Here is a 12382-nt window from a genome sequence, read left to right as displayed (position 1 = left end):
AAAACTGTTGACTTTAGAAATTAGCTCTATATTTGCAAATAACATATCTACATTTGTTGAGTTATTATAACCTACTTTTGTCTCCCTGAGAAGTTCCATAACAAAGTAAAGAAGCCTGAAATAAAAGCCTATTTTTTCCATAGTAATCTGTTTTTGGAAGAGGCAGTTAAAGAAGTAGGAGGGTAGCCAAGGAGATACAGGTCTGTCTTTCTTTCATAAATAGTAAGCAAAACAGTTTCCAAAGTTTCATTACAGGCCTAATCACAAATGAAATGTTTCAAATATTTGTACTACTTCCAGTAACCTCTTTCCCTTCTCATAACATTCCCCCCAAGGAGAGTGAAACTTAACTACTGAGAGGTCCAAGTACAGCATCAGTTATTTACTAAAGCAGAGCCAATATTGTTTATATTCAAGCATGAATTCAGATGACATTTAACAGAGTTAATTTTATCTTTATTTGCTGTGATTTATTTTGCCTAGTTCTATTCACTGTGTTGCTCTCTGTAAAATGCCTCTCAAATTTCACTGGCACTGGGCCATTATCGATGATCACTGCCACATGCCTGTCTAGCATTAAAACATCTTTATTACTTCAGAAACTATATATTTAACAGCTTGGAGATACTTGCATCTGGCTTGGAATTATGGCAAATAATACTTATATAGAGAGAGTTGTTTATTTGGTTTTAATGAGCATAAGCCACAGCTTGAATTCAAAGAACTACTTGAACTTAATAACAGCAAATGAATTGGTGTATTGCTCAAATCTGTTCTGTCTGGGTAGGTTGATGTGCACTAGTTGATGTGAGTGTGGGAAAATTTTTAACTATGGAAATAAAAGAGGGCTTCAACAGCATTGTCACTATCTTCCTTTTATACTGGCTTCTGTTTTAAAACAGCATCCCATAGGTAGGTATTCCAACAACAAAATTTAAGTAATACATGTTGAAACGTTTATTTATGAGGTGTAAGGAGAGAATATAACGTTAAAGTCTGCATGCAAAGAAGGGAGATCCTACTCACTCTAACATTCACATCATTGTGATTTTCATTCCTCTTTTATAGTGGCTGCTGTGTGTCTGAAGTGAAAGAGTTGAACAATGAAATCTATGTCAATAGAACTTACATGGTGATCACTTTGCTAACATTGGTATCATTTCTGCCCTACAGGTATTTCTGTAACGAAGAAGACTCATACATGTAAGTAATATCTTTTGATTTGGCCTTCTCTTACAAATGGAATTCATGTTAGTGAATGTGTTGCAGCTTGCAGATTATTAGGCATCTGTCTGGTCTGAGCAGGCTCCGTTTAAAAAATTCTAGTGGGTATTCTGCATTAGAGTGGTTCTAGTCCTGGCTTGAAATGTCATCCAAACAAGTATACAATGTGTGCGTGTGTGTATGTGTGCGTGTGCATGTGCATATGTGTTAAGGCAGAGGGCAGGAAAAGAAAGATGTGAAGAAAAAAGGCATAATTCCTTGTTCTTATACATGTACCTCACAGCTAGTTGGTATGTAATGTATCCAGAAAACACAAGTGGGGAGGATGGTGTATTTTTATATGTCTGTTGTATATGCAGTATGAATGAAATAAAAAGAGATTATTTAATTGAAAGTCTTCTGTCCCTTCCTGTGCATTAATCTGTAAGATAGAGCATTTTATGCTTGTGCTTAAGGAGGCCTGGGTGGAAATGAGAAGGCTACCGTTTTGCTCTCAACCATATAGATAAAAAGTCCTCCTAAATGGCAACCTTGGAAGTGGATGTGGATGTGTGCACTGACTTGCATGTACATTTACTCTGAGTCCCCTTCTTCAGAGAGGCCGTTATTGGGGATCAGCTCTCATCTATTCTGCAGTGAGCTACTGTATATCCGCACAATGCCAAGAAAAGGATTTGCTTTATAGCTGAAGGAGAGAGATGTTGAGATTCTTTGATACTGGTAGCACAGAAACTGTACTTGCCTATCATCTCAAGTATTCATGGAATAGGAGAAAGCTGAGGTTATTAGAGTTTGAGAAAAGCCTTCTAACAAAACAGATGGTACGCTGCACAAAACTTAAAATGATATATGCATTTTAGTAGGGATTTGCATTACAATTATGTTCACAACAGCGTCATAGGGTAAAAGTGGTGTCATAAAGTATCTTACATTAATTTCATTTTTATTTCATCCCTGGTTTTAAAGTATTCATGTAATGAAAAAATCTCACTTTGATATCATACGCCACTTAGGAAATCTTACTTTACAGAGTTACAATATACAGTTAATTGATGTAAGAACTTCAGATGAGAAGCTGATTGATCTGAGTTTTGAAACATGTTAAATGTCACAAACTTCTTTTAGAGCATGATGGTGCTCCTTTGCTTAGGTGGGCTTGCTACTTAATGCATTTTTAGGGTGAGATCATCTTTGGATGTATGCATATATAGTTTCCATTGTCCTAAATGGGAGCTACACATAGGCATCTGAGGGCAGAATTTGACCCTTAGATTTTTGGTGAATATTTGAGCTCATGCTGACTGAGATTGACAGTACAGGAGACTGAAGTCCTCTGTATATCCGCAGGCCAGGCATTGTACAGACAGCTTCCTTGCACAGCCTTGCCCATGAGCTCAACCCTGGCCTGGAGCGACCACCCTCTCTAGAGGTGGTAAGTAATTCAGTATTTATGCTAGTTCAGTCCTGGGCCTCTCTTGTATAGAGGCTAGTGACTGTAAATGGTGGTTTGTAACATTCCACCTGAAAATCAGCAGAAACCACCCTATATATTTTGTATACAGCAGTGCCATGCTGACCTGCTGTGAGAGAGCCACATCTCCACTTCCAGTATTCAATACTTTTTATAAGAAAAATTAACTAGTAGCCACAGACCTAAAGAGCATAGGAGATGCTTTCTTAAGCCATGCCAGGCTAATAAAGCATTGTCATCGTTATATCTCAGTGGATTCTATCTTTGGGAACTATTGTAAAAGCAAAAAAAAAAATAAAAAAGTATTCATCAACTGTATTAGATGATTAGCTACTGTTCACCATCTATGGCCTTCAGTCTAGTTAAGGCAGAAATTAGGGTCCCAGCATCTTCTATATTAAGTGAGAACTATTATTGTGCTATTTTAAGAGAACTGTCAAAGAGTAGTTTCCCAATTTGTTAATCAGTTTTCATGCAATCACTGAAGCATGAACAGGAAAGTTCCCTGAGTAATGGGAAGATAAGCTTCCCCATTAAGAAAGGATTAAAATAGAAGGAGCAATGTGTGGTAATTGGCATGATGAAAATGTAGACTACATTTGCCAGAAAATATATATATGAGGTTTCATTCAGTTTTGGCTGAAGTTCTTTTAGAACTGATCCCTGTTATGACTAGTTCGTGCAGAGCAAGAATTGATGTAAGTTGTGCGTCTTTGACACCTTGACATCACGCACAATAGACATTTTTTCTGTATTGTGTTGAAAATTTTTATTATTGTTTAGAAAAAATAAAGATCAAAATACACAGTTCTGGAATAGCGTGAAACAAATATAATTATATGTAAACACTTAGGTGCAAAAATTACAAATCAAATCTGTGTTGTTGAGTTATAGAGCTCATCAAATGCAAATGACCAGCAGAGTTTTTTGGTGTCAAGTTTCTTTACCTTGAGTTTGCTTATCACTCCATATCATAACAATAAATAAAACATATCCAAATCAAGTGAAATGAAGTAGGATTTCTGTAAAGAAATTTCAAAAGCACTCTTAAAAACACTTTTTGAAGTGTACATATATGTTGTCTGCACTTCTGTTTAGAAACCTGGATGAAGTCTTGTCATTCCAAGTTTACAATGTATAGCATCTAGGAGTGTTGATTATAATCTAGCACTTATGTATAATAGGGACTATAATGACTTTTTGACTTAATTAGTGGAGTATGTTGTGAGAAAGTTTGATACATTGTGCATTTGAAGCATCAGGTTAACCCTTTTCAGACATCATCCTAATGGCCATTTTCATTGTATAGGTTTTGAAATCAGTGGTGTTCTGTCTCCACTTCTTTGTTCTTCACAGTTTTATTGTTTGAGGTTTGGGGTTTATTTTAACACCTTCCTGGCATCAGTCTTTGATAAATGTGTTTTGCTGACTGAAACTAAACTACTGTGCTGAAGATAGGTACTTAGGTCATTTCTGAATCAAACAGTAATTCAGTATTCCTGCATGCGCAATATAGTGTTGCAGAACCACAGGCTGTTCATAATATCACTAGCTAAATAAAAAACCTGAGAGTTTTTCACTCTTATTGGTGTAACCCATTTTATTCATATCCTCTCAATTTCAGAATTTGAGAGCTACAAAACTTGATATTTTTAAACAAAGATTGTAATACTCTTCCAAGAAGTACTAACAGAATGAATTTCATCTACCTAAATATGTGATGTTGCTTTCAGTCGATTAAACAGGATTTTGAAGTAAAAATGCATACCTTCCATCTATTTGTAGAGCTATTCTCTCTTGGGCTCACATGCTGACTTCATTAAGTTAATCATCCTCTTATATAACTTTTAGACTAGCTAAGTCAGATATTAGAGGCCAAAGGCCAACTCCTATCTCGTCTTCCATACCAAGTGGGACTTCTGGTGTTTCAGTCCTTTCTTGGCTGGAGAAAGATCGAACTGATGCTTAGATTCTTTTTTTGAAGTAACAGGTCATTTAGTTTAAACTAATATTCTCAGTACAACGCGCTTCCTCGTGTGTTTCATGTTCTGAATAGAAAAGTGTTCAAAGTCAGCATTAATTTAGATGCACAGCTTCAGCCTTTTTGCAGATTCAGACTGGCATCATTGTATCAGTGAGCATAAAGACCTGAAATTCTAGGAACCAAAGGCTACAGAGGACCTAGCATTTAGTACTTCCTGGCTTGGGTTAAAACTCAGTCCTGAAATACGTAGTATTTCATCTCTGGCTTCTTAAATCGAAAGCTTGCCATGCTTCATGCAAATGAGATTGATGGTCTCTAACAACCCATTTGTGTATCAGGGCTATCACACAGTTAAATTGCCTTATTTTGCTTTAGATCATTTTTGCATCCTAGGCACTGACTTTCTTTAATGAATTTTGACTTGACTACCTAACAAAGTAAGGAGATGTTTCCTGCTGATGTACCCAGAAGGCTAATATTATAATTAATTCGTGATGTATTGGAACCTTCCTTCTCTTGCTGTTTGAATTACAATGAATTGCAGTCAAAAGCTTTAAAGGATTTTGATTACACAGCTAGACTTCATATCTGCATAGAGGTCCAGGTATATTCACTTACTTGCTGCTCAGATATTTTTAAGATAGAAAAAATAATGTGGGGTTTGCAACCCTTCCTTGGAAGTGATGAATTCATTTTTAGATTCCACCGGTTGTTTTCAAGATCCTTTTTACCTAAGTATATTCTGAGGTAAGTGTTGCATTGATTTTTTGAGTTTTCTTACTGATCTTCCAGAGGCACTGTGAAATGTAAAAGATGAGTAATAAAATGTTCTTGATTGAAAGGATGCTATTCCCAAACGCAGTCCATCTAGTAGAGGCAGAAGTCATTTCCAAATACTGCCAAAGTGAAAACAACTGCTGTTATCCCTTTCCTCAGTTAATAATGTCATAGTACAAAAATACCTACCTGAGATGATTGTGGAAGGAAGGGAAGAATTTGAACTACTGTTGAACTGCATACATTTACAAAGTCTTGGTTTCAGAGTAGATAGAGTAAGTTACTTGCAGGAACTCTTGCGGGATTTGAGGGAAGATTCATGCCCAAGTCAACAATTTTTTGCATGTATACGTTCAGATTAGTCTAGCCTCCAAGAAACTAACACAAACACTTTTCAGAAGTAATGTTGGTTTTGGGCATGACTTGGGCATTTGTTTGTGGCACAACGAAATTTCCTGAGAATATATTTTTACTACTTCTACTTCCAGGATATAAAGACTAGTCTCAAATTACATAAACCACTCAGGTTTTACACATCCAGTATATTTTTAATTGCTTTAGCCCAGAATCTCACTCAAGCATTGCTTGAACTCAGTCCTGTCTGCTGGCAAAATTCTCGCATTTGAGCTGAGAGGTTATCTCAGCCGTGACTGCAGTACAGAGTGATGGGTATGGCTTAGAGCTGTCTCTCTTATTTGGGTCAGTGACCCAGATTCCTTGCACTGAGGATGCAGGCTAGATTATTGAGTGCCAGCGGCTCTCATGTTTTCACACAGCTTTCTGTCTGTGTCCCCTGAAAGCCATACAACAGTACCCACAACACACTGGAGGAAGCTCATAGGTTCCTTCAGTTTTCTGCAGCAAAAAAGAATCATGAGCCCTTGCTCCTAGTGAAACACACGTGTGAGCAAAAGACAAGTGAGGATCCAGGAGCCTTTGTGGGTTACTCTCTCCTGGGCAAGAATAACCACGCTACTCACAGCTAGGGGCTGCTCACTAGGACTAACGTTTCAGTGAAGGCACACCCACAGATCACTGTCAATATAGGGTGTGTGAGGTTTGTGAGCTGAGTCCAACACTGTTTGACAGCTGCCTACTTTGTGCACTTAGACTAAGTTACCATCATTCAGAGAGAAAGAGCGTGTTTCTTTTGGCAGTCCCAGTGATAGACAGCCAAGTATCTTGGTTCCTGTACCCAAACCTGGTCACTTTTCAGAGGAGATAGAAGATGAAGATCTACCAGCCCAGTCTGTTTCTCTCCTGCCCTTATGATAAAGTTTGCCTTGTTGCTAATGGAACATTTTAGTTTTGCTTCTTTGCCACTATTCTATCCTAAATATCTTAAGAGAGAGTCAGACATTAAAGGCAGCTACAAAATGGTGTTCAAAATGTGCTGGTACTCAGTCCACAGCAATCTGGTCAGTTAAGCTGTTGGGAAGTTTGGCTTCGTCTCAAACATATACATATAGAATACTTTTCCTTTCTTCCTGAGGTAGAATTAGGTCAGGGCAGCTACACCTTTTTGATACCTAGACTGGATTGGTGGACTTTCACATTTCAGTGTGTTACCACTTGTTGTCACCTGCTGCCTGAGCTACCACAAGTTTTGACACTTCCTTTTTATTCTGTTTCACTGCCTGTTAATATGTGATACTGCCATAAACCGTGTCTGGAGGTTGTGCTTCTTCAATTCTGTTGCAACAGGTACAGCAGTGAGAATGCTACTGTTTGTGATCCATGGACTAATTTTGTTCGTCCTTTAGTAGGTATCTATGTTTGCTCGTAATGCAAATAAAGATGTACTTTGGTATCACATTCATAACTGTCTATTTTAAATGTTTATACCCAAGATATATCCCACCTTAACAGAAAATACTTATACCAAAGGATTGTATAGATTAAGACTGCTTTATAACAATATCCAAGCTATTTGCCCTTTATTTCAGGTTAGGGACTTCTCTTTTGGCAATTTACCAAAACAGTTATTCTAGAATAATTTTACTTAAATAGTTAGTAGGCATCCATATATGAATTCCCTAATTTTGAATTAAATATTCCTTTTTTTATGAATCAGAAATAGCCAGTTTTAATTCAGAATAAGAATGCCATATGTGCACCAAAATTATTATTTTGTTAATTTCTAGGAGGTAAGGAATGTTTCCAAAGCTGGGCACCAGTTTTAAAGACATGAGCTCCTGTTGGACGATCAGTGGGGACTATTTGCTTTTTTACATGCTAAACAAAAGCATTTGCATGATGAGCTGGCAGCTGCATTAGCAAAGGGTGGAAGTAAACCAGTCCCTTCTGCTATCTGAAATTTCAAACCAAGCAGCTATCCCATACCTTCCCTCATTCCTACATTAAGCTCTGTATTCCTACACATGAGCTCTGAGTAATCCTATACCCATCTTGTGGTAGGTCTTGGTCTAGAGACATATTGGAGTATGTACTTTGATGAGACTTAAATCCTGGCTGAATGATGAGTTCATGTTTCAGGTTTACACTGCAATGGGAAGGTTTAACTGTAGCGTAGGAAGGTATGGTTGGCTATTCACTACCTAGTATATGTAACAAGAGCCCCAGTGATGGAGTGACATGAAGTTCAGGTGCCTCCATAAATACCCATTGTCCTGACAAGCCCTTAAGTCTTTGACTGGAGCTTAGATTGCTGTATCTTCACTACTGCTGTAGGACAACTAGCCAAAAAGGAGATAGCATGCCTATCCAATATGAAATCAGGTCCTTATCTTTGGCTCTAAGCACTTGTTTAAAAAAAGGGCATCACTTGTTAGAAACTGGGAGGCTGATTTGGGACTGGAAACAACTCTTTAGCTTCTAAGATGTCAAAATATCCTAGAACTGTTGCTCGCCAAAGTTCCAAAAGCACACGGAGGTTTGCAACTTCAGTTGAACTCAAGACCTGAATTTGTATTTTTCTCTAATTTTACTTTTCACATTTTATTTATAGCCATGGGTCTCACTGCCAAAGATTTCTTTAATTATGTTATTTTGCTTAATTGCATTTAAAAGGTAAATAACAGTTATTTATTTTTTAATGATATGATTTATAATTACTTAGGACATGAGTACTTAGTATACTTCACCTCATGTGTTTTGTATGCCAGCTGAAGTAACTAAACGATATGTTTCCTCACAAAATGGGATTCTGCAGAAAACTGATGGTTAACAGATCTGCTGTTAGCATCAAGGCCTAAAGAGAACAGGTGAAAACTAAACCCTGTCCCCTGAGGCCAATAAAATAGCTGTTTGGTCCCCTGTGTGTAACCTCCTAATAACTTTACTGGGCAGCCTTAAGATCCCTTGGGGGCTTCTCTGCAAGAGCACTCCCTCTCTTTGTTCAGATTGCTTATTAAAAATGATTTTATAATGAAGTTGCCTCAAATAGCAGCTACTTTCCTACTTGTCCTTGAAGCACTGTTTGCCCTGGTGAAGAATCCTAAGACAACTATCTAGGGCTTTTCTCTTGTTTAAAACTTTTATTGAACTACTGCTATGCGTGATTTTTTTTTCCTGTGAGCCAAAGGAAACCTGTTCATCAGCAGCTAGATATTGTACCTTTAATTCAACTTTGAAGCCATCCCAGTAAAATATTTTTTGGGGGTGCTATCACCATCAGTCAATCAGTTCTATCTCTGCAAGACAAAACACTGTGTCCGTGACTTGTTTATTGCTTGACAGAGGAGGAATGCTGCCTTCTCCTTGTGGTGGCAAAGATGCTGAATACTAGGGCACAGATAGTGACATATTCAAATAAAGAGTTTAGCCTGCTGATCAGTGGAGGAAAGGAAGATATATTTTAAGGACTAGAAAATGTTTCTGGCTGGCTTGGGAGTAAGAATACACAGTGTCAGCGATGGCACGTGAACGTGTGACTTATGACAAGGATATAGATGGAAATCTATGGATGCTCTGTTTCTTTTTTTTCATGGTAGGCCTAAGCAGTGAACCATTTTCTCCATTAGATTTGTGATGCTTTTGAGGCAGCCTGTTTGGCCCTTTGCACATGTAGAAGTGGGTATGGGTAAAGCACAGGAAGAGCTTTTTGTTAATGCATGTTTTATGCCCTCACAGAATCACTGATCAGAATTAAGAGAAATCTGGTGCATCTTATCTTCTACTAGTTAGGCGCTTGGCTTCTGCCTGGGCCCCAACCCTGTGGCACAGTTGGAAAGAACATTTCATTTTCTCTAAGCTTGATAGTACAGGCAATTAAGTGCACTGCCCTGACGTCCCTAGGGGATCTCTGTTAGCTGCACTTTAAGCTATTGTCAGGTCTCTTCTTGGGTTACACTCTTAGTATATAGAGCAGCATCTAGCTATACGTGATTTTTGGCTGTAACCATTGATTGTGGACATATTTTACTGTGAGTTTTTTGCTGAATACCTTAAGATAGGTTTCTCTGTGTCTTCATAGCAAAATAGGTTGCAAATGACAACAAGCTAAATAACAACAAACAGATGCAGATGAATTTTTGCCAAGTGAAAACTGATAGGCGTTTGCAAAATGTTAATCATCCAGAACTAAAATGTGCGTGTGTGTGTATGTTAGATTGTAAGTCAAACACTTCTAAATTATGGTTACCTACCAACCTCAATTAGGAAAGGCAGAAAAAAGGAAGTAGTCTTAAATTTTGCAGATCTTTGTCCAGGGTAAATCCTGACCTTTTCCACACCTCTAATACATGTTAATAGAGTTTATAAAAAATAAATTCAAATTTTGTTCACACTTCATTTCTTTCTCTTCTCTGTTCTTTGGGAGGTGTAGCCGATGGGCAGTGACTTTCTCTGCCATATTTAAAAGATTATGGAAGTTAATGTTCTAAGGAATGATGAAGTGTTGGGGGAGTGTTAGATTTCAGACATTAAACACCTAAATTCTGGTAGTCTTGATAGATGTTAAAAGCTCAAAATTAAATTTAAGCTGTTAGTGGGCTTGAGCAGTAAATACATTAGGAATGTCTACAGTGTTCTCTTATAACAAAGTCTTACCTTACAGTTCTCGAGAAAGTTGATCTTATATTATTGGTACCCTTCTTTTTCTCATCTATTCATTTCTAAGGGCATTCATCTGATGTCAGAAACACTGAAGTTAAGTCATGAACGCCGCTTGTGCAAAGCACTCTAGTAGAGAAAGCATAGGTCTGATCTGAATCCTATTGCAGCTGCTGGAAGAATTCCTATTAACTAAAACATGCTTTCACCAGCCCCTAAAACACTAGCAAGAAAAGGTCTCCTCTTTTTTTTGAAAACCTCCTATCTTTAGGACTCACATAGCTTTTATTTGAAATTAATGTTTCCAGCTTTATAGGAAGTCATCCACAATTTTGATATGGTCATTGGTTGCAGAAGAGGACTGTGTTGTGGGCTGAATTGAAGCTTCGAAATATGGGATATTCTCCAAACTTTAAGACTTTAATCCAACTCTGAAAGCAATAGTGGTTATTCTTCGTAGAGTCGCTAAGTTAAAATCAGTATTTTTTGAGGCGCTTATGTACCAGAACAATGACAGTTCAGACTTCTCCAAGTCTGTTTTTGCATTCTGGCTATGCTACAATGCAACCACTGTGAAAACGAATAGAAATGTCACTGCTCATGACTTTCTTCTTTAATATGTGGATCACAGAGATTAAACAAAGTACAATATGGTATACTTTGGCCCTGAATAGCCTGAGACTAGGTAGCTCTAACTATGCAAAGAAATATCAGCACACTGGAAGCCTTTTGAATACATTCTTTGCAATGTTTTTTTAAGAGATGTTTGCACTTACTAAATAATGATGATAATGTTCTCCAAATGACTGATTCAATCTCTGTTGAAGTCAAAGGGAGGCTCCCTCTAATTTCTTTGGTGTGGGATCAGACTTGGTGCAAGGCTGTGTCAATTTGATTTGAACAGTTCCTTAAAGTCACCTCCATCTTTATAGAAAGATAGGACTTTGTTTCTGTGAATGGGTTGCTATCAAACACAGCAAGGTGTTCGGTTTTGGATAATTACAAAATTAGGATTAAAACATGGTCTTTAGGTCTGATTGCCTATTTATTCAAAGATCAAATGTCAAAAGTCTACTCGCAAAGGAAGTGGTTTATTCCCATGCACAACATCATTGATACCCTTTTTCAACAGATTGAGAATGATCTGTCCTTAGAGTTTTTTGCTCGTATTCTTTTCACTTCATGACATAGTTTTTTATAACACAATATTGCGGTTTTTTGTTATAGTGAGGCTGGATTATAATGACTCTAAAACAAGCTGAGTCACATGGATGTCTCCAAGGTTGGTATCTGAACCAAAAAAGCACATTTTATTATCTAAATTTTGAGACCAGTGGCTGATTCCATCATTTCTAATAGACTCATTTATTTGACAAGGCATTGTTAGACTTCTGCACTCCCCATTCTGAAACAGCTGTTGAACCTGAAAAGGTCTTTTTAATGTATGTTGATGTCTAACCTTATTAGGACTGTAAAAATATCGGAAGCTATTGCAGCTTTTCTCTGAGAAGATCAACCTGGAATTGTTTAAATTTTCACCCTATTCAGGGACACGGTTTCATGCAGGCAACATATAAGGCATCTCTCTGTGGCAGATTGGTTAGTCACTCCAACTCATATTGAATAGTCTGTTCTTAATCTTATGACCAAATTATGACATTGTGTAAAACTCTTATGTTTAAAAACAGTTTTCCTGGTCAGAACTTTGTCTCCCTCTAAGTCTCTTAACATGATGAAGTATAGCAATTAATGCCCACCTAAAAAGTAAGCAGTTTCAAAGTACAGTGTGGGTCAGTTTGAGGAAGTAAAAAGTTTTGGATAGAAAAATAGGAACTGAAACAGGTTAGCCACAAATTAATACAATCCTAACGGAATTTGGGAAACTGACTTTTTAAAATTCAATTTTCATTTTC

At 37.4% G+C, this 12382-nt stretch overlaps 1 protein-coding gene across 2 annotated transcripts in view; it reads left to right on the top strand.

Moving 5' to 3' along the window:
* RORA (RAR related orphan receptor A) overlaps positions 1-12382 on the top strand; it is a 238314-nt gene that overhangs the window by 115870 nt on the left and 110062 nt on the right. For both annotated transcript variants that reach the window (XM_026059343.1, XM_026059342.1), the window contains exon 4: positions 1174-1203. In XM_026059343.1, the coding sequence (XP_025915128.1) occupies positions 1174-1203 (30 nt within the window). The remainder of the gene's footprint in view (positions 1-1173; positions 1204-12382) is intronic.

Source organism: Apteryx rowi, unplaced genomic scaffold (genome assembly GCF_003343035.1).
Source record: "Apteryx rowi isolate R43461 unplaced genomic scaffold, aptRow1 scaffold_156, whole genome shotgun sequence".
NCBI classification, from domain to species: Eukaryota; Metazoa; Chordata; class Aves; order Apterygiformes; family Apterygidae; genus Apteryx; species Apteryx rowi.
Note: the sequence above shows the minus strand (reverse complement) of the source record. Positions and strands in the feature narration are given on the sequence as shown.